This window comes from Octopus sinensis, linkage group LG3 (assembly GCF_006345805.1).
Source record: "Octopus sinensis linkage group LG3, ASM634580v1, whole genome shotgun sequence".
NCBI classification, from domain to species: Eukaryota; Metazoa; Mollusca; class Cephalopoda; order Octopoda; family Octopodidae; genus Octopus; species Octopus sinensis.
In genome coordinates this window covers 141,793,563-141,821,389 of record NC_042999.1, presented here as the reverse complement: position 1 = coordinate 141,821,389, position 27,827 = coordinate 141,793,563, and the positions used below count along the sequence as shown (strand labels likewise).

At 33.9% G+C, this 27,827-nt stretch overlaps 1 protein-coding gene across 2 annotated transcripts in view; it reads right to left on the bottom strand.

Moving 5' to 3' along the window:
• Positions 1-27,827, bottom strand: part of LOC115209302 (GTPase HRas) — a 160,295-nt gene that overhangs the window by 7,533 nt on the left and 124,935 nt on the right. The window contains exons 5-7 of one of the 2 annotated variants that reach the window (XM_029777641.2): positions 26,744-26,828; positions 5,797-5,899; positions 4,487-4,526 (exon numbers count right to left, since the gene is read on the bottom strand). In XM_029777641.2, coding sequence (XP_029633501.1) covers positions 4,487-4,526; positions 5,797-5,899; positions 26,744-26,828 — 228 coding nt within the window. Of the gene's footprint in view, positions 1-4,486; positions 4,527-5,796; positions 5,900-26,603; positions 26,689-26,743; positions 26,829-27,827 lie in introns of both variants that reach the window. The other variant, XM_029777640.2, reaches the window with a different exon arrangement.

Genomic DNA, 27,827 nt, shown 5'->3' with positions numbered 1-27,827 from the left:
CAACTTCGTTTTAACTGAAGTAGTTCTCAATGAGTAATCACTTGTGTTAATGAAAGGGAAGTTACAAAAATGATACATTTAGAGATCAACATTTAAATCTTAGCAATAATAATTCTCTAAAAAGACATGATAAAGTTGTAATTTAGTTTGACATGAATTCAAATATCAGAAAACATTTAGAATTTGTATATTTTGACGAAAATAATGAAGCTATTAATATTAAAGGGCTGATGGGCATCGAGTTTGTTTTTCATAGTCAGATTTCTGAAAACTTTCAATAGCTTAATATATTAGTTCACTAAACATTTTAGATGAAGCAGCCTGTAGTCAGCAAACCAAGCCTTGCAAATACAACTCAATAACAAACAACTCCATCCAGTGAAATACTTTAAATGCCTTGGAGGAGCACTTGACAGAACCTTAACTTTCAGACATCTGGATAACAGCAGAAATTTACAAAAGAGAAACAAACTGATCATAAAGTTAGCTGAAACATATTGGGAAGCATTGCAAACAGTGCTAAGAACATCTATACTGGTCTTATGTTAAAGTATAGCTGAATTAGGTGATCCAGTATGGACATGCAGTGCCTATACAAATAAAATCAACACTTAACTACATGAAACTATGCATATTATATCTGATACTATAAACTCTAGATTTTGAGTGTGAATGCACCATTGTATCAGGAACACAAATAACTGTTGCAACACCTACCATTTCAAGATGAAAATTAAGAAAACCATTATAAATCAGTGAAAGAAAACTTCAATATCAAGGGAACCTAACCAGGTCCCTATCACTTTGGTGGGGACTTTGTTGGTGACTGCACTGAACTACTGCCTGGATTCTATCACCTAAGCAGAGAGTAGTTGACATATGCAAACAAACTGGATCATGGTAGGACAGCAGCTAATCTGCATTGAAGATATCATGACCTTCACCTCCAATATATACCCAGAATGTTAGCTATTCTGACAAGACAAAGGATACCTTGATCCTGAAGGGATATGGAGCAATCCATGAAGCTGGTGAAACAAACATCAATAAGATTTTGATTGGAGATATGAGACACCATGCAAAACAACAACACCCATGTGAAGATGTTGGGACAAGCCAACTACAGGTACACCTCACCCTATGTCGTTAATTGGTTCCAGGAGACACGACTAAAGTCAAATTAACTTGTCTCTAGGCTAGTCTAGGCCGAATTTACTTGTCTCTAGGCTAAACTGATAATAACCATTCCCAGTTCTGCACTTTATTTAGGAATGCATTTTTAATAATACATGGTTAATAAATACCTATTTTATGCTTACAAACAAATAACTTTAATTGTTTAATACAGTACAGAAAAAAAAAAGTAATCTAAATTAATGAATACAATTTGGTGGTGTTTACTGTATATCGCAGATGCTTTATTTATGAATGCGGTTTGCAATAAGACATGGTAAAATAAAAGCCTCTTTTAAGCTTAAAAAACCCCCAATTCAGTGATTATTATTTCACAATAGTAAAAAGAACTTAATTATTTTAAATTTACCAATACGTACATACAATTTGGTGATTTCGTGATTTCATTCACTAAGCTAAACTACTTTATGGTGTGCATCATAACATTTACTGTACATATTTTAATATGATTTTATATGCTTTTATCCTTATTTATTGTACAGTGGCATGTAAAAAGCACCATTTAAGTGTGATTGATGGCATCATGATTGATCCAGATTAGATTGGAGCCTGGTACAGCCTTCTGGCTTGCCAGGTCTCAGTCAAACCGTCCAAACCCATGCCAGCATGGAAAGTGGACATTAAACAATGATGATGTACAGTAACATGATTTTATGTGTTTTTAACAGATTTCAAGTGATTTTACGATTCCAATATTTGTGGCGGACAGATATAAAGTTGAGTAAAATGACAACTTGATTTTGATTTTCCATATATCATTTTTGAAAACCAATGTATAATCGAGAACGACTTAATCGAAATGATTTAAGCCAAGGTATGCCTGTATATAGTTTTATTGTTGCTTAGAAGACTGACTCACTAGCATACTTCTCTCAGTGGTTCAATTTCTGCCAGCTGTATAGGTTCCCTTTTGTTAAGGTCTTATCATCATTGTTTAACGTCCGTTTTCCGTGCTAGCATGGGTTGGACGGTTCGACCGGGGTTTGGGAAGTCAGGAGGCTGCACCAGGCTCCAGTCTGATCTGGCAGTGTTTCTACAGCTGGATGCCTTTCCTAATACCAACCGCTCCGTGAGTGCTTTTTATGTGCCAGGGTAGGCTGGCAGCAGCTACGATCGGTTGGTGCTTTTTACGTGCCACCGGTACAGAAGCCAGTCAAGGTGGCACTGGCATCGGCCACGTTCAGATGGTGCTTTTTATGTGCCACTGGCACAGGTATCACAACTACAATTTCCATTTGATATTTATTTTGATGTTGATGTACTTGACTCAATAGGTCTCCTCAAGCACAGCAGGTCACCCTACGATCCAAGGTAAGCACAGCAGGTCGTTCTGCAATCCAAGGTACTTTGGATGGGCTGGGGCTATGCAAAACTGGTGCAGGAAGCAGCCATGAACTCACATTATTTGTCGGGTCTTTGCAGTCACAGCATATCTCCACAGATCTCGGTCTTTCGTCATTGCCTCTGTTCGAAGGTCATGCTTGACCACCTCATTGCATGTCTTCCTGGGTCTACCTCTCCCCCAGATACCTTCAACTGTTTGGGAGTGGCACTTCTTCACACATCTCTCCTCATCCATCCACAGTACATGACCATACCAGCACAAACGTCTCTCTTGCACACCAAATCTGATGCTTCTTATGTCCAGCATTTCTCTTAGGGCGCTTACACTGTCGTACGCGCACACTGACATTACACATCCAGCGGATCATGCTAGCTTTATTTCTTTTAAGCCTACGCATGTCCTCTGCAGTTACTACCGTGAAGCATGGCAGTTCGCACACATGCATTGTACAATCTACCTCTCACTCTGAGCGAGAGACCCTTTGTCACCAGTAGGGGTAGGGGCTTTCTGTGGTGACACTCTCTGAGCATCCACCTCCACTACTAACTTGGTCACCTAGGTAGCAGAAACTATCAACTACTTCTAGTTTCTTCCCCTGGAGTGTGATGGAATCTGTTTTCTGAGTATCTGTGGTGTCTATTGCCCCTGTGCATCTGCCACACATGAAAGCTATCTTCTCGGTTAATTTTCCTTTGATATTGTTGCACCTCTTCTGCATCCATAGCTTACACTGGGTACATCTTAGGGAGTTTCTACCTACACCTTTTCTACAGATTGAGCAGGGCCACCTGCCTGAGGGGATGTGTGATAAGTTCGCCTTTCTGCTTACTATAACTTTAGTCTCTGCTACATTGACTCTAAGGCTTTTTGATTATAAACCTAGCTTCCACACCCAAAATTTCTTTTCTAGTTCCGGTAGTGATTCTGCTATGAGGGCCAGGTCATCAGGATAGAGGAGCTCCCAGGGGCAACCCGTCTTGAATTCCTCTGTTATTGCCTGGAGGACTATGATGAATAGAAGGGGACTAAGGGCTGAACCTTGGTGGACCCCTACTTCTACCCGGAATTCTTCACTATACTCGTTGCCAATCCTCACCTTACTAACAGCCTCTCTGTATAGGGCCTGTACAGCCCTTATTGGTATATATTCATTTACTTTAAAAAATATTCAGCAACATGTATTTCATAGACAAAAATCATCTTTGGCCAGATTCTAAATAAGCTAGTGAATAGGGAAGGTGTAGAATAAGTAGCTTCTGCATTTCTCTTAGACTAGCAGATAGGGTTAAGTTAACTTTACCTCCTAATAATTCATTCTTCACAATGGTGTTGGATAAATTTAGGAAGTTAAATCTCAACTTCATTTTATTAAATATGGCAAGTTGTCTGCCCCTTTTCAATCCTTACAGTCCATTGCCACAATAAACACTGGGTTAAGTGCAGATAGTGTGTTTGAACCTTTGTAGGCTAATAGTTTTGAGACAAATCTAACTGATGCTTCTACACTGAAGGTGCCACTTTTACACAAGGAAATTACTTATAGTTCTTCAATTTGACACATACACGTGTGTGGAAGCAAGTTCATGATAATAAAGTCAATTAATAGACTTTTCTGTAGATACAGTAAGCACATACAAGTTGCATTGTCTAGATGTCATTGTCATTAGAAAAGGGGCTTTAATTAAAATTGTAACAAATATATTAATATGTAATTACTTGCTGGGCAAAAAAGCTAATAGTTCTGAAATTCTGAATTGCTACATCATCATCATTGTTTAATGTTCGTTTTCCATGCTAGCATGGGTTGGACGGTTCAACTGGGGTCTGGGGAGCCAGTAGGCTGCGCCAGGCCCAGTCTGATTTGGCAGTGTTTCTACAGCTGGATATCCTTCCTAACGCCAATACATTAAATATTTTCTATTAGAAAAAAATTAAAATGGTACTTACACACCATAGGGACTTCATCAGCATCTTTCACTCGTTTTATCTATGATGGGGAAAACAATTAGAAATAATAATAGAACAACAAATTGGTTTAAGAATGGGGCATTAGAATAAAGTTAGAGAAGAGCTAAAATAGTCCAAGACTGGTGTTATATAGAATAACAATTTAAAGCTGTCTATGCAAAGCTTTGATCACTTCATAAAATATGGAAATTTTGTTACATAAGTGATTGATCTGATTGGTAATAACTACAACTGTGATGTAATTAAGTAATAATGTATGTAATATGGTACAACTGAAAAGAAATTCTTTTAATAAAAACAGTGACAGAAATGTGCAAGAGAAGAAACTATGTAATTAGGATATCTAATAAGAATGGATGATGCATGCTGAGTGAAAAACAAAAACTTGAATTAATTTACAGCTGAAGGAAAACCCCTGAAAGAATAACTGATGTGAATTTAATGAAGAGAGAGAGATTAGGAACAGTAAACTCCATCAACACATAATTGAGGGAAAAACAAAAAATTAAAGCAAAGATGATGAATTAGGGTGAAACAATGGAATATGAAATGAAGTGAAAAGAGAAAATATGTAGCATTTAGAAGATGGAAGAATGATTTGTAGTAACAGAAAATGGATGAAGTGACTGGAAATGAATGTATGTAAGAGAGAAGACTATAATGGTATAGACATCTGATGAGATATTAGAACATGGTTGACAGTTTAGATAAGATTCAATAATCCGAGAAAAAGTTAAAATCAGAGATGTTTAGTGAAATTATCTTAAATTTTATTTCTACTTCTATTGCCTTTTATATTTACAACACTTATTTCTGTCTATTAATCAAGGAGAGGCTGTAATGGCAAACACAGGACTCCACTTCATTGGATAAACTAAAAATTAAAAAAAGGAAGGGTTCTACTTTGCTTAAATGAGTTTAGAATAAAGTACACATGCTACTATGGTGAATAAGCAGAGTCTGAGATGCAATTCTTTGGGAAATTTTGATTGAATGTAAGATATGGTACCAACATCAGAAAATACTATGGGCACAGATCTAACAATTCAATAGTAATTAAGTTTAGAAATGAAATAAATTTAGAGAGCAACACGTTGAAAAAGAGTTTAGTTAACATGCTAGTTATGTGAATGATGGTGGATTAAGAAAATAGACAGATAATTTTAGAGAAAAAAATTCTAGAAGTGAATGCTTTGCATGAAGAATGAGAAGTAACCTAATATTTTTTTAAAAGATGGTGGTAAGTTGTAGAGTCAAAAGCAAAAGTATGGATGTAAATAGATTTTTACCTGTTCTCGATATTGGTTGATATCCTCGAATGATTTTGTGTTGTTTACTGCAAAAACACACAGAAAGCCTTCACCTGTTCGCATATACTGGTCCCTCATTGCACTACAAGTAAACAGAGAAGAAAGAATGAAGTAGCTATAGTGGTGGAAGAAATTATCACAAGTTGGACTGTTGTAGTCTTGAGCAGTGGTACACGGTGTCAAAATTAGGAAATGCAAAAACAAATATGACTAAATCATGAAAAAATAAGATATAAAAAAAGCTTGTCTGTTAGCAGAAAGCAACAAAATTACAAAGACTAACATGATAAAGTCACAACATTAAATTGCATCAAGTATCAAAGCAAAATATCTGGGAACATTAAATCTTTCCATTAATAGTATACTTTAGCATGAAAGAATGGTTTGCTCAGATAACATCAATTTACTAATTAAAAAAAATTTTTGAACTCCAGGTTCCAGAAGAATTCTTAAAAAAATATTTAAAATGTGATGAAATCAAGCATACTATGAAATTTTAGCCCCTATATCACAATATATTAAGTACATACTCCGTTTAGAATGTCTTAATACTTTTATTATCCCCTAAAGCCAAATCATAGTTATTCTGTATTTTTGGCCCATCAAATCTTTGGACTTAACAAAAAAAAACCCATTTTAATGTAGGAAAACAAGGGAAAATGAAGAGATGTTTGATTGATTACAGACTTGCTAAAAGGTACACTCATACTTACAGTCAAGACTTTATAAAGAGACTTCCATTTCAATCATAATTACTGGGTATTCTTGCCCATTAAAATTTTAGATTTAATCAACAAAAAGATAGCATTCAACCAAACATAATGAGGAAAACATGCACTCAAGCTGTTTAAATATTTTAGGCTAAACCGAGGGGATGTGTTTGATAACAGAATAAATTACTGTACTTATTGACACTACACACACAGAACATTTCTAATTAATTGATATAATAGAGAGAGAATGGATCATGCATTTTACTGAATTTGACATACATCTCAATAAAGGTGAAATTGCAATAATAAAGAAAACTCTATTTTTAAATTCTAAATTTTATTCATTAAGAATCTGTATTCAGATATGAAATTTACTAAGGTACTGCCCATAATTAAGAGATATGTTCCAAGCCATTTTCAATGGATGGTTATTTGAGTTCCATTAAAATAAGTCAATCTTAAAATATATGAACTTCATTCACTGAAGTCTAACATTTTAGCAAAGCACAATAAAAATAGCTTAAGCTAATTCAAAGCAAGAAACACACACACATTGAGTCAACAAGGAGATATTTTCATAATTATTCAGATAATGCAGCTACTAACTTCAAAATGGACAACAGTAAAGAGAGAACGGTTACAGCTGAATGTTGGGTTCAATCAGTAGCTGTTTCTGTGTTAGGTATGATTTATTTGAGCAAATTGGGTGAGAGCTTAACATAATAAATCTGGTAAAATGCTCAACTGATATGAATTACACAACTGATTAATTCATTCAACTTTTCCTTATAAAGTAGATACTAAGCCTTCTAACAACAATAGTTACTGAAATGATTAAGAAACATTACAGATAATAATGGGATCAAAATTTCTGGAAGAAAAATTTGACTGATGGTACCTTACAATTCAAGTCATTCATCATTTCAGAGGTACATTCACAGAAATTAGTATTTAATTCTACCAGTTACAAAAATTTCTAGCTAATTTATTGAATACTTACAATTGTTAACCACATTCCAATTGTTAACCCTGTCTATATCCTTATCTGCTGTTTCTTTTAACATATAGTGTTCTAAACTTATTGAAGCACATGTTTACATATCCTGAGCTACAAGGAATTCTTTCAAAAAGAAATGTCGTGCATTTTATTCCAGTATATCACACCAGAGAGGAGACAGAATGAGTGATAGTGTGTGTGCATACACATGTCCTGTCGTCAGGTTTTTAGGTGGCCTTTTTGAACCATTTTCTCAACTTGCAATGAACAGTAAAAATGAATATTATGACTCTTTAATTAAAAATGAAAACTTCCCCAATTATTTGGTTTCAGGTGGTCTCTTTTGAGCAGCTCTGTTAGCAGAAACTGAAAGAAGCCTGTCATGCATGCATGCATGCATATATATATATATATATATATATATATATATATACACACACACACACAACACACACACACAATCAAGAGACCACTCAATACATTGTATAGCCTAAGTTTGTATGTGAGCTAATGTTCACTCAAATGTCCATTACTTGAAGTTTATTAAACATGAAAAGACATGTAATTATTCAGTTGTCCGCCTTGAATGAAGTTTTACCTGCATGTGATTTCAAAAGGTCAGTTGTTAATAAGGCACCTTCCCACTGATAAAGTAGTCATATAGAAATTGTTTGAAGTTGATGCCCTAAAATCACTGCTAGAATGTAAGGGGGACAACTCGGCTAACTTTTCATTAGCAAGGGAGTTTACTCCTTGATTTTTCTCTAGCTGTTTCAAAATATGCAGTTATTCTGATAAGAATATTCTCAGTTAATAGTCAAGCAGTCATACCCTTGTTATCTAAGCTTCTGCATAAAACATTGAATTTACCCAATCCTGAATCTTAAGGAGTGCAGATGTTGATTGTACTAATTTTTGTGAAGAATAGATTGTATGATGTTCGTGTACAAAGTACAATAATGCATGGGGGAGAAACATGGTCCTTGATGTGCAAAAGAAAGACCAGATGAAGTGAACAGGCTCTGCAGGATATGTAATATTAGTGCATATGAAAGTTGGAGCAAAATGAACTGAGTATAATCAACTGCAGTTTTCAAGAAACTGTTTCTGTATAGATGCATATGAAAGATGATAGTCAAATAAAGAATCTCAATCCAAATAGGACTCTGTGGAACAAGATGATATGAGAAGTGATTAAGACTGAGCAGAGGAGGATAAACCTCATAAAGATGATAATGGATAAACAGCAAGACACTGTGCTGAAGAAAACTCATCACACACATGCAAGCATGGAAAAATAAATGTAAAATGAAATAAACAACATTACCATCCCATCATTACCATTTAATATCTGTATTGTGCTGACATGGGTTGGACAGTTTCACAGGATCTGATGGGTCTGAAGACTATGCATGCCCCAATGCCTGTTTTATCATGGTTTTTATGGTCAAATGCCCTTCTTAATGCCAACCATTTTACAGTGCTTATTGGTTGCTATTTTCATGGCACCAGCATTAGTGAGGTTGGCATGCAGTCTGCAAAACTAAGATCCAAGTGGGGGCTACAATACAGCTTTATAGACAGGAGAGAGGAATTAAAGTGTGGAAGAAAGGACCAGAACAGAACTGGCTCCTTCTGTAGAGGAGTAAAAGAGCTAAATGGTTACTCATATTATGGAAGAAAGGGAATAACCAGAGTGGGGCTGGAAAGAGATAAAAATAGTGATGAGGTGTCAGAGTGGACTTTCGAGATGCGATGAATGGAGAGAGAACAGGAAGTGTAGGTGGTTAGAGGTCGCAAGGGTGTATGGAAGAGTGAGAGATTGTTAGAGACAGGAAATAGACGATACATTGCGAGGCAAGAACACAGTACGTAACCTTTTTACAAGGTACCCAGACTGAGAGCATTAATGTAGCCAATGCCCAATTTTAACATCTGCAGGAAATAAATGTAAGTGGAGAGAAAACAATATCTGAGGCTAAGCAAGAAAACTACAGCTTAGAATACAGTACAGTGGAATTTAGAAGTTCTTAACATCTTAGTCATGCTTATGGTCAAGATAGCTTGTGCCATGTTTTTGATGATTGTTTTAGGTGTCCTTATAGTTGTGAGCAGACATGGACTGCATCTTGAAACTTCCACCATTGACCTAGCGAAACATTAAAGGATTTGATAGCTGGAAGGATAATGAACCACTACAGTATGAAATAAAGTGCCTTAGTCAAGGATATAATGCACTACTTGATTTAGGAATCAAAGCCACAACCTTACAATCAAGAGCTTAACAACCTAATCACAAGACTATACACTAATCTCTTGGTTACATAACCATTTACAAACACACATGTGTGTATAATATATACAGGGTGAACAAATTTTAGTGGGTCATAAATAGATGACCTAAAAATGTTATGCAACATGCACCAAATTGTAACTTTTTCGGTTCTCAGACATACCAACAGTATCAAACATAGCAGTTTCCATTATGATACAAGAAAGAAAAATGGCATGCTATGCTAGTGCCATTAACTGCCGATTATTGTGTATGGTCTTCTTGAATAAGGTCAGGTCCTTCTTGTTGAGGAATAGAAAAGGGTTGGAGGCCTCTGGTAGGAGATGTGTCAGCCATGACCAAGAGAAAAACATCTTTGGTAGTTAAGATATCAACAATAATACTGGAGGATCAATGAAGGCCAGTGTCAAACAGCTCTAGATAACCAGATGACAAACTCTAACCAACAGTTCATGCTAAGCAAAACTTCAGAGATGAATGTGACCATGTGATCCCTTGGAATGTTGCATCAAAGGTTCAAGTATGGGAGGAAGGGACAGCTCTTTGATGCCAGGGACTTGGGAGTTGCTTCTGTGGGCATGGATAGAATCACTTTGCTCTAGAATGCAACTGCTTCTGTGGTTGCAGAGCTATCATTGAGGCAGAGAGTAGTTTATTGAAACGCTATTTCTTTGCTGTATCTATTTACAAGTGTTTTTCTGGGAAATTATATTTAGGAAGAGCTGATATTTTTCCATAGTGTCATTGATATGTGCTGTGGGTGCAGGTACAGACAACTATTGAACTATAGTGTATTATTGTTGACTAGGGTGGTGTTAGTAGAGGTATCAGTATTCTATAGAATGATTTTTCTGAAACAATTACCTTTCAGGAAGAAGACTTCCATATTTTAAACAATAGCATGTCAGCTTCTTTTGTTCACATTGTGACTCTTAATGACAAAGGACATGTTTTGCATGCAGTGGTAGCTTATCTTTACATTGTGTTTAATATGGGGTGGAATTATACCCTACCAAAGGTCTTCTGCAGGTCAATGACTGCTAGCTTGCTCTTGGCTAAGACACCCCCACCTCACACACACTCTATACACTAAAGATAAATATTTGTCACAAATATTTTCAGTGAACAAGTGAATGCAACATCAATCACTTTACAGAGTGTACTGGGTGTTTTTTTATGTGGCACCAGCACTGGTGTGTGTTTTATGACACCAACACCAGATAGATAGTCAAGTAATTTGCAAAACAAAGACCACTTGGCTGGGAGAGGGAGTGGAACTGAGGGACGTAGCTTTGTGCTGGCTGAGCTGTTAAAGTGTAACAGAAGGATAGAGACAGGTGCTTTACTATAGAGGAGATACTTTGCTACTCCCTACAAAGTCCAAATTGAAGATAAGACAGCAAATTCACTAAATCTGAGCAGGCATACAATCATCATATTTTCTTATTCTCATTAATACAAAATATAAACATATTTCTTTAACCCTTTTAGCATTCAGATTACTCTGTCTAATGTAATGTTTATTTATTCACATTGTTTTGAAATCAATCATGTACCATCTCATAGCTTGACATTGCTATGATGTGATTGTTTATTTTTAGAATGTCATTGTAGGTTAGATGTGAGAGGCCAGATCTGGCCAGTTCAAACACAAGACAGGTAGAGTATGTGGGTTGGATATGGCTGGTTTAAATGCTAAAAGGTTAAACTTTATACTTACTGGAACTGTCTTTTGGGAAAAACAACTGATTGATCAAACATCCAACAAATTTTGGAATTAAAAAAAGACAAGGCTTCTAATAAACCAGCAAACAAATAGCCATATAAAAGGATACTGCTTAAATATACATACAGATATGTATAGGGATGTGCACACATACACACACAAAACTTATGCATTTATAGAAGTAGTTACCACAAAGCTTTAGCTCTGCTTAAGTGGCAATGCAGCTAATGTTCGTTTTAAATTTTACAAACTGAATCTAGTAGGATAAAAATTGGTTAAGAAGAGAATTCCAAAGGAGCTGCTAAAGTACTTAGTCCAGAGTATTGCAAGTGAGAAGTGTATAGATGAGTGAAACAAGTAGTAAGGGATTCTTTACCAATCAGTCAAACAGCTCTTTTGTTCCACATGAAAATTTTAATTTCAATATCATAGGTTTAATTAGGAATAGAGAGAGAGAGAGAGAGAGAGAGATAGACAGAAAGAGAGAGAGAGAGAGGGGGGGGAACCATGCAGAATAAAAAAAAAAAAAGAAAAAAAGGTTCATATCTAGAAAATATACATTTGAAGCATGCATGAATATCAAGAATTTCAGTCCTTTAGAAATGATGTAAAGTGTTTCTAAAATTTAATGATAACTGAGAGCAGAACACTGAATGCAGATGGTAAAGAACAAGGAAGCTGCAGCAACAGATTTGCAAGCTTTATAGTGAAGAGAGATTAAATCTGTGAAAAAGATAATTTATGGCAACGCTATAACAAAAATCTGTTATAATTATGTTTGTGTTAGTAAATTAGAAAACTACAAAGTGCCAAAAGCAAACATTTTATTTTAATCCTAAATTAGTAGAAATTTGCAGAAAATATTCCAAACTTTAACCAACTACTGATAAGAAGTTGAAACTATTGTTGGAATCTTGGATTTCATTGTATTAAAATAAGCCAGTAATCTAATTATAATATAACTGAATAACTTTGAAATTTTAGCTAAAACTTTTAAACAAAAATATAATTCTGGTATATTATTTTTATGAGCTTTGTACTGAGCTCATTCCTTTTACATTTCCTGATTTAATATTTTATCAGTGAATTTAATGAAAGACGATGTCAAATTGTTACTGATAGTTTTGTCTGGGAAATATACAAATAAATAAGAGTTCTATCTAAAGAAACCATAGCAACTTGCTATGATACTAAGCATAAATACTAACTATAAATTCCGATACATTGAATAACACTTAATATTCAGTAGTTTACATATATGAAAAGTAAAGCTTAAAATGGAACTAAGAATTGATAAGTATCTATTCAATTCTATACAGCACATTAATATTATAACTTCAGTGAAGACATTTCTAAAACAATCACTGAAAACTTATTTAATCTCGGTAGAAGTAAAGTTAAATATAAACTGAATAGAAGCACATTTGATTCACACACACACACACACATACATACATACATACACATACATACACATACATACACATACATACACATACATACATACATACACATACATACACATATATATATATATAATATATATATATATATATATATATTATATATATAAAGTAAAAGGTAAGAAATTCTGTCTAGCAGAACAAATTAAAAGAAAAATTACCAATATAAAATACATATTTATTTCTAGTACAGGTACAAAAAACAAATTTGGAATATAGTAGATTACATAGACCCTATTATCTTATCTTAATGACTTCAGGTGGTTGAAAAGTAAAGGGAATAAACTACAGCAAAGTACTTAGATGTGCTAATGATTCTGTCAACGATTCTTGAGTAATAATATTGCTAACATGGCTGCGACTGGAAAAGCTAGGCGGCAATAATAGTCTAAAAGTGCAGTACAAAGGAACTGGATCATACTGATGTACAAGGTGGTATCAGAAAGTTCCTGGACTAGTTCTGTAGCATACCAACAGATGGTAGCACACGGTTGTGGATGCAGTCAGAGCTAGCAGTGACCATCATGAGGCAGTGTGCCGAGTAACATCTTTCTGTTTACTTCCTAAGTTGTGAAATTTGTATCTTTGTGATCATGTATATGCAGTAGTCTACAGATTTCGTCATGGACACAATGCTGGAACAAAGAGCAAACAGGAAATTTTGCATTAAACTTGGGAAGTCTGCTTCAGAAACATTGAGCACACTTTGGCAAGCTTATGGTGACAAGGCAATGGGTCATGAGCAATATGGAAGACCTGCCACGAGCATCACCCCTGTTAATGTAGAGAAAATTCATCAGTTTGTGCATGAGGATCATCGAAAGATAACCAACGATGTGCGGAAGCATTTGAGGGAGGATGTTCAGTGAAAGCGACTGGATCTGTAGAGCATGAAGAATTGGATTCTTCCTGAGGACAATGCACTCTGTCATTGAATTCTCTTCACTCGTGAGTTTCTCACCAAAAACAACATGGTATCACTTCCACACCTGTCCTATTCACTAAATTTAGTACCTGTGGGCTTCCATCTCTTCCTTAAGATGAAAATGCAGCTGAAAGGTTGCTGTTTTAACACCATTGTCAGGATTTAATGTGAATCACAGAAGGTCCTCGACTTGCTTATGGAAAATGACTTCCAGGCCAGATTCCAAAAGTGGCAGGAATGCTGGGACTGGTGTATTGCTGTGCAAAGTGACTCTTTCAAAGATGATGATGTCAAAACTTAGGTAAATAAATTATATTAAAAATCAATTCTAAATTTAAAATATACTGTATTGCTTCAAAAGTTATTGCATTATTGTCTTTGATAGTGTTTTAATAAGATAGAGCAAGGGACTTTACTATACTTTCACTAATTGTTTTAGTCACTTAGGCCATGTCAGTTGGAAGGAGAGAAAGCTACACCATCAGCTGGCTAACATTCATTTCAGCTGGATAGACTGAAATAACATGAAATGAAGTGTCTTGTTCATGTTACCTTGAATTGTGGACCCAGGAATAAAACCCATGACTCCTGACCATTAGTCCAATACCCTGACTGCTAGGCTATGCATCTTCATGATGTCAAATTAACTGTATACAAAACATTGGATGCATGAAAAAGTAAGTTATTGAGAGCGGTAGCAAATGTCACTTTAACTATATATTATACAGGCTTGTAAGAAATGTTGATTGTTGTTGTTGTTCTTCACTAATCAACCAAGATTAATTTTCTGTAATTGAAGTCATATAGATAATAGTTAAGATACTCTTGATTAACATGATCAGCATTTTAATGTCTATCTATTCTGGTCATGTATTGGATAAAACTGCAATACATCAGCTCTCCATGTATCTTGACCTCACATATATACGAAGATATGTCCTTAACAAAATCAAACTGCCTGTGTTTTCAATTAATTTTTAAGATCAAGAAAATTAGTAAATTTAATGCTATATTATGCTGCTGTTTAGATTATAATTAAATATAAGTTTCTTACATAGAACTATAATAGAACTTTTATCAATTAGAATATCTTGTGTTGTAATGAGATTTAGTGAAGATCTCAACATAAATATTATGAGCAATTCCAAGTTGGATCATGTAAAATCTCTGGTGAGTTGTTTTATAGGATCTCGAAAGAAATATGTATGCTAATGGCTGTTCAAATTAATAAATGTGAAAGGACCAATTAATGAATTTTTATGAGGCAAGGAAATTATGAGCAAGAGAAATGCAATAGTACATAGTAGGATGTTGGAATTAATTTTGCCAAGGATGTAACTATAAAAGCTGTAAAGATGATAATTGTAGTTAGTAATTCCATTCTCCCCCACCCACCTGAAAACAAATGAAGTGAAATGGTAGGAACTTATGCTTCAAAGATGTATCAGCTTTCACTCATCCTTTGCTTTACTGGTTTCTGTCACTTGACTGCAGCCATGTTGAGCACCAGCTTCAAGGAATTTTAAATTATACTGACCATAGCCTATTATTTAATAGCTAAGTTTACTTATAAGTTATGTTCCTTTAGGAATCTAAGTATCACAAAGTATTTTTACACTGGCACACACACTATATATATATATAAATATATATATATATATAATATATATATTATATATAAATATATATATATATATATATATATATAAATGGTAGACTTCTGCAATTTTTGTAAACCAGCTCTACATTTGATGGTCACCAATGTTATATGACAGACAACTATTAATATTGGTGAGTTTAATAAGTAATCATCATTGTCGTCGTCATCGTTTAACGTCCGTTTTCCATTCTGGCATGGGTTGGACAGTTTGACTGAGGTCTGGAGAGCCAGTGGCTGCACCAGGCTCCAATATGATCTGGTGATGTTTCTACAGCTAGATGCCCTTCCTAACTCCAACTACTCAGAGTATAGTGGGTGCTTTTTACATGCCACCAACACAGGAGCCAGTCAGGTGGGCCTGGCATCAATCAAGTTCGGATAGTGCTTTTTACATTTCACAGGCACAGGGGCCAGTCATGAGATACTGGCATAAGCCATGCTCGGATATGGTGCCTTTTACGTGCCACCGGCACAGAAGCCAATCAGGGGGCACTGGCCACAGATACAGTATTGGTTTTACTTGACTCAACAGGTCTTCTCAAGCATATCATATCGCCTGACGCATTAAGAGTACTCTTAACTGGGCTGGACATGCATGGCTGCGATCTCACTTTAGTTGCCAGGTCTTCTCAATTACAACATATCTCCATATGTCTTGGTCTCCTGTCATTGCCTGTGAGGCGCAATGTTCGAAGGTCATGCTTCATCACCTCATCCCATGTCTTCTTGGGTCTACTCCTTTCACAGCACTTCCTCACACAGCTGTCCTCATCCACATGTAACACATGACTATACCAGTGCAGTTGTCTCTCTTGCACACCACATCTGATGCTTCTTCTACCCTGCTTTTCCCTTAGAGTGCTTACACTCTATTGTGTATGCACACTAACATTACACATCCAGCAGATCATACTAGCTTCATTTCTTTCAAGCCTACACATCCTCAGCAGTCATGGCCCATGTTTCACTGCTGTGTAGCATAGCAGTTCGCACACATGCATCATACAGTCTACTTTTTACTCTGAGCAAGAGGCCCTTAGTTGCCAGCAGAGGTAGGAGCTCCCTGAACTTTGCCCAGGCTATTCTTATTCTAGCTGCTATAAATAATAATAAATTGCTGAAAGAACTGTTTTAGCAACTTCCTCTAGAAGAGCTTGTCAGGATTACAGATTCTGCTTTCATTACTGGCCATAAAGAATAACTTTCTAATCTAAGTATTGAGCCAGCAGGTTTGAGGAGAAAGGGGTTAGACAATTACATCATACCAAGAACTTGACTGATACTGTATTTTATCAACCTCAGAGGGATGAAAACAAAGTTGACCATAGTAAGATTTGAACTTAGAATGTAAACACATACCACAAGGTATTTGTCCATCACTTAATTTTGCCAATTGATTGGCTTAACAACAATCTAAAGAATTATAAAATTAAAAAAAAAAGACAAGCACTCTTTGATTAGACATATGTAAGCAAGAGTTCTTTAAAAGAATTGTATCATCACGATTTCTCTATATTCTGTCTGGAAACTTTTTATGAAAGTGGAATCTCTATACAGCCAACAATTTAGTTATCCTGGTAGTGAAACTGCATTTAACTCCAGTGAACATTTGGAAAGGTTAAATGACTGGACTCTGTTGCTTTGGTATTTGAAATAGGAGAAAAAGGAAGACAGAAAACTAAAACATACTATTTGGTGGTTAGTAGCAAACATTAGTTTTTTTTCATGTTTCATGTTATGATGTAAAAGAAGGACAATAGGAGCAAAGAGTCAAAAGCAAAGAATATCTTCTCAAAAGATAAATACAACAGTAAACACTAAAGATGATTTGAACTATCAATGTATTCCTCTTTATACACTATAGTTTGCTATGTTCTACCAGTTATTCAGCAGCTTCATCAACAGGTAAGTTTTTAAGTAACCCATCTCAATTTGACAAATAGGTCAGTAGGACACTTTCTAGCAGCAGCCTATAGGCTACTCATATAGTGATGGTGATATGCTTCAGTAACTAGGTTTATTATAGAAAAGATTTCCTACATATATAGCAATTCTTGTACTAGCATCTGGAGTATAATAACTTAACTGCTTTATAAATGACAGTTAGTAAATTTTTAGTTTTAAATATATTATGTGCCAATTATACTGCCAACTAGAAGCTACCTTGTTGACTAATTTGTTGTAAAAGTAAACAAACACTGAAAAGCAAGCAATGTTTTTACTGGTTGCAAATTCCATCCTTGTTGAAACTTCAGCATAGTTACAGAACAGGAAACTGAAAGTTGCCTAAGAATACTCAGGTTGAAATTTATAAACAAAACTTTCAAGATGTCTACTTTAAAGTCACATTATTTCAAGAAATCATGAATTGTAGGATTAACATGCTGTCTGATTTAACACTGCTACTCAGTTGCCTTTAGCAAAGTTTACCTATTTGCATGTATTCACCCACATTTTTTTCTACAGATGTACTGACTGGCTGTCAACTGCATGAATCTCATATGTCTGGGACAGCCTACAGAGATCATGAATGCTACTCTTCCGTCTCCTGAGTAATTTGTCAAAAAGTATGAAGATGTTTCACCAGTATTGGTTTAGTTTTATTAGCATTTAGTTCAATGCAGAGTCAGATTTCTAACTCCATTTTGATTTGAAATATCTGAAGAGATTTAACCTTTGCATTTAACCATAGTGTAAATTGTAATACAGTCACTCAGTAATAAATGGATATATGATTGAAATCCCAACAGTAGATTTTTCTTGGCCTCACTATCAAATTAGCATTTACATAGAAAAATTCTTAAGGTGTTAATTTAGGATTCACATCCCTAGAATATAATTCTTTGAAAATATTTAATCAAGATTGGCTATCTTATTCCATTCAGTCATTTATCAAAGACACTTGGTGAATTACAAAGTGCTAAGTACAAAAGAGAAAAGTAGAAAAAGAAAAGTGAAAATGTGTTGTGGATAAAAATTAACTTTTTAGCATTTAAACAGGCCATATCTGGCCCAAATATTCTGCCTGTTTTATGTTGAGGCTAGCTATATTCAGCCTCTCACACCTACCCTACAATGTCATTCTAAAATAAACAAGTATATTATTGAAATCTCAAAGCTATGAGATAATCCATGGGTAATTCAAAACAATGCAAATAAATAAGCATTACATTAGACGGGATAATCTGAATGCTAAGAGGTTAACTGAAAAGCATAATCCAGTGTATACAGTTGAAGTAGTATTAAAATAACCATTTGTGTATCATACTTAATATATATACATCAATGACAGGCAAGTTACTGTGGTTTGATCCTAGATAAAATCTCTTATGGCCCAACAAGGCTGAAATGCATTTGACATTCTTGCAATCTCTGCCACGATGATTTTTCATCTCTCTTCAAATATGTGTATTTTAAAACAGCACATCCATAGATTTTATCTTGGACAAAAACCAAAGTATTTTGCCTGTCAAGGGTATATATACATTAAGTATGACACACAAATGGCTATTTTAGTTAAAAGCAATTTAAGAAAGAGGGGAATAAAATATTGGTGCACAATGGCTAACAAGTGATGGATCAATTACAATGGAGTTGTTCATTTAAAAAAAAATATTTTAAAAAAATGATATATAGAAGTGTTATGAAAACAATCCACGCCCCATTACCAGAAGTTTTGGGGTAAAAATGAAGATTTTGTTTCCCATTGATGACTTAAAAGAACAAGTACAATAATATTGTTCTTTCCTCAAAATTCTCAAGAAGATTTAGTACAGTATTGCAAGTTAAAGCCACCAATATTCACCATACTGTGAGAAGTCACATTTCAAGAAGAGACCTTCATCAAAAGACAAATGAAGATATAAGAAGTTTGGAAAGAAAAACAAACTTTTAATATTCTCCGCCCTTATAAAGGAGAACTATACTTTATATCTTCACACAGGATCTATTACAGTGAACAATATAGCCAATCAAATTAGAATTGTTTCAAGTGTCCAGTTGCAGCAGTTACTGATCAAAATGCATTTAGAAGATATGCTAAAAACAATCACTTATTCTGGACATGACTCACTGTTTACTATATGATTTGATTGATTACCATGCTCAGTTATTCTCATAAATACATCTTCATAACAAGACATAAAAATATATGGAAAACAGACATGTAATTGATATATAAAACAAAAAGGAGAAAATAATATTAACTCTTAAGATCAGAAATAAATAGGTCATCTAAAATAAAGGAGATGCTTTGAAGAGTATTTAATTAGTCATTATGGCTGGAGATTTAAAACAAACAAAATTTCACATGTTCAATAAAGAATTCAACATTTTAGTATTTCAAATCATTGGTTTCTAATTAAAGAAACAAAACTAAACTAATCACAGTTAGAGTTAATCTACCTCTACCAGGATACTGCTCTCATGCCTGCAGATGGAGCAGCTGCTCATCTAAACTTGTTGGCCAAATACTACTAATTGCTCCACCCTTCACCTAAATATTTCTCAACTCATAAGCCAACTCGTTTGAAATAGCACTCAAATTTTCAAATCATACACCCTATCTTCATAAAAACCAAAGAATACAGTGAATAATGTAAGCCTAGATACATGTACAAAAAAAAGATGGAATGGTCATGACTGGAACATATCTGATCACAGGCTAGACCAGAGCTGATCTAGAGTTTTAAAAAAGTAGCATTAAAACTCATTCAGCACTCCTGAAATGTGTACAAAACATTTCTCAGAACAGAATTTTACTGAAAATTCTTTTCCACCTATGTTTTCTTTTCAGCAAATAATTTTATATGATTTTAATGGGACATTAAGTACACCAACTTGGCTTATCTATATGTACCAATATGGGGAAAAGGGGATGGAGGAGGACTCCCTTCTCCACCAAACTATGGGAAAAACTGAAAACTATAAATATTTCTCTTCTGCAGAGCAAAACATTCTGAGCAAAAATACACACACACACACACACCATTATCAATCCTTTACAGCACCTACTGATCCTTCTCTCTCCCCTTTCCCCCTATGGGATGTGAATAACCATGCAGATTTCTCTACAAGAACCTGCTCTGCACCTCCCACCTGTTCATAGTGATCCTCCCATCCCCTAACGTGAAACTGCAAAATTGCCTCCTTGCCTCACAGTCTTGTGAATTGTAGGGTGAGCTCAATAGTGCAGGTGGCATGAAAAAAAGCATTCAGTCTACAGTGTAAAATGGTTGGCATTAGGAAGGGCATCCAACCATGGAAACCATGCCAAAGCAGACACTTGAGGACAATACAGTCCTGGATACAATAGATTCTGTCAACCTATCCAATCCATGCCAGCATAGAATATGGATGTTAAATGGTGATGATGATGATACAAAGTTCTTTTACATTTATGAAATATGGGGAGATGCTAAGTGAATTACATCACCCTTAGTACTAGACTGGTACTTTATTTTATCAACACTGAAAGGATGAAAAGCAAAGTTGACTTAGGCAGTATTTGAACTCAGAACATAAAGAGGCAGAACAAATGCCAGATTCTGTCTCTTGTGCTAACAATTCTGCTGGCTCACTGGTTTCATAAAAATAATGGTTTCAAATTTTGGCACAAGGCCAACAATTTTAGGTGTTGGGGTTAGTTGATTAAATTCACCCCAAAACTTAAATAGTACTCAATATTAATGATCCCAAAAGGATGAACGGTATCACTAACCTTGACAGAATTTGAACTCAATGAAAAGAACTGGGAAAAATATATTCTGCTAAGCATTTTGTCAGATATGGTAACAATTCTACTAGCTTGCCACCTCTACCTCAATAATGTAGTGAAATTATTACAATATGGTGAATAGCACACACATTTCAGGTTCAGCATATAGCCATACTTAGCATATCGAGGCTTGGTCTATTTTTTCTTTTCGGTTTTATAACATCCAAAATCTCTAACATTTAAATCTTCATATTAAATCAATATTACTGTTTTCACTATTTTGAAATAATGGTTTAACTATTCACCTAATGCAACATATATATATATATATATATATATATATAATATATATATATATGTGTGTGTGTATATATATATATGAGAGAGAGAGAGAGAGATATTAGTAAGATTTTGTATCAGTAAGTTAGCAAGTTATGTTTGTGAAGCTTGAAGTGTAATGTCTGACAATGCAGGCTGAACCTTTAATTGGCAAATAAAAGAAGGTAGGGAGGTAATTTTTAAAATGTCTGATATTTTATCTCAAAATAGCATACCACTACATTACATTCTTTGAGTATCTAATGCTAATGACAAAAGATCTCTAAATTAACTTCAGTTTTCCTTCTTTGCTACACAACTTATATAAAAATGGGATTGCTTTATATGTCATAATGTAACAGCATGATTTGCTTGATGACTGCACTTTATACTCCTGCTTTTGAAGATATAGTATTTATTTTTGTAAATTACTTTTTTTTCATATTCCTTTTTGTCCATGGTGGGAGGGACTGTATATTACTTGGCTAGACTTTGGTGTATTGCACCCATTCAAGGGATATGTCATAGTTATTACAAACTATTCCAAACACACATACACAAAAAAAATTCATTCTAATATAAATATATATTATAAGTTTAATATTGTTGCAATAGACTGACTGATAACTGTGTGTAGAAAGGTTTTGAAGAAGAAACCAAAACTTTCTTGAAACAAAATGGCAAATGAAAACAGAGGGTCAATAATTGACTTTTATGTAAGAAAGTAATGCAGATAAGATAGAAATAGTTATATAAAAAAGCAGGATAGAAGCAGATTCATAATCAGCAAAGGCAAGAGAATGGCTTACAGAAATGGATAGTAAACTGATTAGGAAAAATAGAATAATTAGGTTAAAGGATATAAAGACTGATTGATAGACATCACATGAAAGTGACCAGTTTAAGAATTTTAGCCTAATAGAGAATTTCTAATATGATATGGCAACTGAAATATATGTTATAGCTACAATAATATGATGGGTACTAATTGGTTTGTGACTCATCAATAGTTACCGAACAATGACTAATATGTTAATGATTGTTGTCAACTGATATTTCAACATGGCAGCTAATTAAGATAATTTGATATTTCTTAAAATAGCTTTGACTTTGCTCAAACTATTAAGCTATTAACTATTTACACAAATAAAACAAAATTCAAATAAAAAATTTTTTAAAAGAAAAAAAAAAAAAATCAAGATCCAAGAGATTTAAATGGATATATTCAAAAATGGAAAAAAAACCCCAAACTTATGATTTGAAAACCTAGTTACAAGAAAGCCAGGAAGCTGTAACATTGAAACCTTCAGCAAACACAAATTGTTTAAGTGCAAGTTGAAACCATGACATGGTTTCCATTCACTGAGAACTTACTGTCACATGATACAATTAATACAACAATGACTAAGTGATGTCGCTTCTAGATACATAATTGTTCTATTTGGAACAAATTTCAACAAATTCCTTACCATCTTTAAAGCAAGAAATACATGTAAACCTGTAGCATTCAGATTATTCTGTCAAATGTAATATAAATTGAATCAAATTGTTTAATCTAGTAGCTTTGAGATTTCAATGATCTGATTGTTTATTTTAAAAATTACATAGTAAAATAGGTGTGAGAGGTCAGTTTCACCATAAATCAGGTAGAATATTTGGGCTGGATGTAGCCAGTTTAAATGCTAAAGCATTAATCATTCTGTAACTTTGTTTCTAACAAGTAGATTGCCTACGTATTTTAATTTTCAATACAATCAAGACTTTGGAGCTTTAGTAACTTTTTATATTTATATATTACATGAATGTTGATTAACTGACTGACCTTCCATGTAATGAAATTTGGATTGAGATTATAATAAAATATAATACAAGTGGGTGGGTATTAGAAAAGTCAAGTTGTACATTTTAGGATGGCACAAGAGGTCATCTATTCAAATGTTGAAGTTTGATCCTAAAATAACATGCCAAACATATCAGTATTTAGACTTATAGGTTACTATCCAGCATCTGATTGGATACTTCTATGTCATAGCTTTACTAAAGTAGAGCTAAGTGCTACTCAACTGTAATATTCTTATCTAAACCTCAATGGCTAGCCCTTCAGAAAAATAAAATACACATAATACTGAAAATGATTGCCAAAAAGCTAATTTATACTTGTTTCATGTCAGTGTTATTTCCAGCAAACACTTGCTATGTGAGACTAGTTTTATAAAACAGTCCCATATATTAAAACAGCAATAAAAAAGCACAAAAATCAAAATTTTGAGCAACAAAGCATTATAAATAAATTGCTCAGACTTAATATAACAGCTAAATCTAAGATTTTGATCTGAAATATAACTTCTCCATTTCGAAGATGAGAAGCTAGTTGAGAGATAATTGGTTAGTAGCTTGGCTACGTTGAATAATTTAACAGCATTCTTTTCTACTTATAGCTTAGTATATAAAATTAATTGTGCCCATTGTAATTTATTTAACCACAGAAATGTATTTTAAATTTTATTCACTATTCAGAGTACTTGGTTTGGTGCACAATTTAATGCCAAAAAAGTGAGAACATGCTCTCTTAAAAAAAAAGTCATTTATATATTAATCTCTATTTTGAAAGAAATTTAAAACTAAATTGTGCTGTGAATGTTGCCTTTATTATATTAATTGTTTAAAGTCTGCAACTATTAATATGTCTACATATCCTACCAAATATCTTCTTTCACTTTCTTCAGTCACTGAGCTGTGGTCATGCTGGGACACTGCCTTGAAGGGCTTTAGTCAAAGCAGTCAACCCTAGTACTTACTTTTAAGTCTGGTACTTAATGTATTAACCTATTTGCTGAATTGCTATGTTAAGGAGGTTTTAAACAAACCAACACCTGTTGTTAAATGGTGGTGATCAACTAACATAAACACAAAGACACACACACATACATGACGGGCTTCCACAGCTTCTGTCTGCCAAATTCACTCATAAGGGATTATTCAGCCTAGGGTTATAAAAGATACTTGCCCAAGGTACCTAAAATTATCATTTATGTCCAAATTCAATTCAAATATTAGCAGCTTGCATTTAACCACAAGTTACTAACATAGAAAGTACAAAATAAAATCCAAACCTGATTTCAAAGGTGACCCTTTAATGCAATAAGAAAACAACACAATCTATAAAATATACATTCAATAAAGCTCCTTTGGATTTATACATATGGATTTAACAAAGCATAGGAATTGTTTGCTGAATATATTTTCAAGAAAGAGTAAATCAATAGCCTTTTAGATATATGTCAACATAAAATGACTTAAAGTAAAACTATTGATTTAAGCTCTGAAATGGTTATCTGGTTAACTTTCCTTACATTACTGTTTAGTTCAAAATCTTAGTCAAGGATGCTGTCAACATAAAAAACAAGTTTCCCTGTTAACTTTCATCAATTACCCAGCATTACAGGTTTTGTTTTTTCAGCAAGACATAAGGTTCTTGTGGGAAGAAGTAGAAAATATAGGGTCAGGAGATGAAACATTAAAAAAAAGAGCAGTGTAGTATTAAAATATGTACACATCTATGTCTAAAAAACTAAAATTATTTCATCAACTTATCTGGAAAGAACTTGTGTTAAAATTACTATTTATCCTAGTCAGGGCAGGTAAAGTTCCTACCTTAACAGGAAGTAATCAAAATCTAAACATTATGCAACTGGCAATTGTTAGAAAGTCAAAGATTCAATTAAAAACAATTGTTTTGTTGATTGGTTATTTTTATCAGATGGCTGCTGAATGTCAACTGTATCAGTCATTTTATATGTATACACACATTGTGTGTGCCTGCATGTGTACATGTTTTGAAGATTGCAAGTTTGTTCAGTTTTTAAATTAAGTGTAAAAAAAAAATCAATGATAATAATAGTACATATTTAATTAAAAGTAAAAATGTTAGTGTTTTTAAAATCCAGCAAAAAAAAAAAAGAATTTCCAACAAAATAAAATAAAAACCTCACTAAGTCATAAGAAAAAGAATAAAAGATTTTTATCATTGAATCAATAAAATACCAATATTCAATACAGAACATGGAGTTAAAAAGGAAAAAAAAAAATCAAATTTTGTTTGAATTTTTAAGATTGATTTTAAAAAGCTTCTTTATCTTCAAATAATGTTTGAAAAGAAATGGAATGGAACATTGACCTAATTAAGGTGAAAGATTTTAATCCTACCTGAATCGTTTTAGATTAAATGTGCTATATGCAGGATTGACTAGGAGACATAGCAGAATAAGATTTATATAAAAAAAAAGTAACAAAGTCAATTACAAGAAACCAATACAAAATTAAAAGCAAGTGATAGGATTGAGGAAATGAGAAGGAAAATATATAAGCTATGACAAGGATGAAAAGAAGGAAAATATAACAGACAATGAAAAAAATGATAAAACACAAAGCAAAACCTATTAAAAGTAATATCAAAGTATAAAGCCAAAATACACAATTATTTTTGTAAAATGGCAAACCAATATTTTGAAACGGTGTTTTTAAGAAAGCAATGAAACCAAGAAAAAAAAGGTGCAAGATATCAACCTTTACAATCTTCAGTGTTAAATTGCACACATGAAATCATAACAGAACAAAGTGTGTACATGGGTGTGTGTGTGTGTGTGTGTGCATGAGTAAGAGATGTTAAACTGAATGTTAAAGCAAAGATGTAGAAGACAACAGATTTATAGATTGAATGTGAAAAAGGAGAATAGGAGTGAGGGTTATTTTCAATTAAGTTACAGATAACAACAAAATATAAAGAACAATACTGAATGTTCCAGAAACTTACAGATGATAGCTTACAGGTGAGGAGGACAAGGGTGGTTAAAATAAGGTGAAATGATGTGTAGAGGGAGGGAAAGAAAAAACAAAAACAAAACAACCATGCCTGCTAGGTGCTGAAAAGCTAAAGAATGTCGGGGCAGGAGTGTGTGTTAACCCAGCAACCAACCTGTATTCTTCTTGACCTGCTGTGTCCAGAATATCCAACAGACAAGTATCCCCATCTATGACAACCTGTTTTCTGTAGGAGTCCTCTGAAAAGGAAAAAAACAAATTAACAATGAAATTTAGCCAATGTTTAAAACCAACCTGTATTCTTCCTGACCAGCTGTGTCCAGAATGTCCAACAGGCAAGTCTCGGAATCAATAACAACCTGCTTTCGATGAGAATCCTCTGAAATGCAAAGATATCAAAGTTGAAATGCTTTTCAAAGATTATTTGAATATAGCCTCACTATAAAGAATGTCAATAGGGACCAGGGACAAGGACCTCAGCTTACATCCATCTGTGTAATCACACTGTTACCTCTTGATGCATGCATCTCTTCTCTTCCCTTCAATCCCCTTTTGTTTAATCTCTTACACCTTTCATCTAAATATTCTGCTTTAGAATTTATCCCTACTAAATAGTAGAAACCCAAGCTGAACATTAGCTCTACCCAGATACTTCCTATTCTGAATGTAAGATGAACTTGAAAAAATGCAAACATGCACTGACTCCTTAATTTAAAGACAAAACCTTTTTACATTTGTCATAGGTATTGGGAGCATTTATGCTATTATAGCTAAAAAAATTTTTTTGACAGTACTGGAGCTGTTGCTAATAACTAATGCAATGGCTTGTGGGTGAGATGCAAGGTTTCCAATGAATCAGAAAATGTCAAAATATTTTGCTTTTTTTTTAATGTACTGCATTAGTGTATGTATATTCCTTTGCAGCAAACCACAATTCATGCACCCATCCCCATTTTAATAAATTTGATAATTCATAAAACTTTTAAAAGCTGATGGTGTGCCATAATACTTTTTAATGCCTTATTCAGAGGGTAAGAATAAAAAAAGATTGAAAATTGCTGTCCTAGAGAGATAAAAGGTAAAGTCCATCATGGCAGTATTTGAATTTAATAAATAGAATTGCAAATTAAATACTAATCAGATAAGCAAACATTTCTGCTAAACTCATGCCCTTATAAATATATAATACTTTTTTTCTCCCAAGCCATAGGACTAGTTAGTCAGTTTCCATGGTGTACAAGTGACCAAGACAACAGCATTCCCTTAAATAGGATGCTAGTCAATTGCAAAGTTCAAGAGGAAAGTGGGAACAAGTTGATTACATCAACACTTGACATATTTTATCAACTCTAAAGGGTTGAAAGGCAAAGTTGATTTC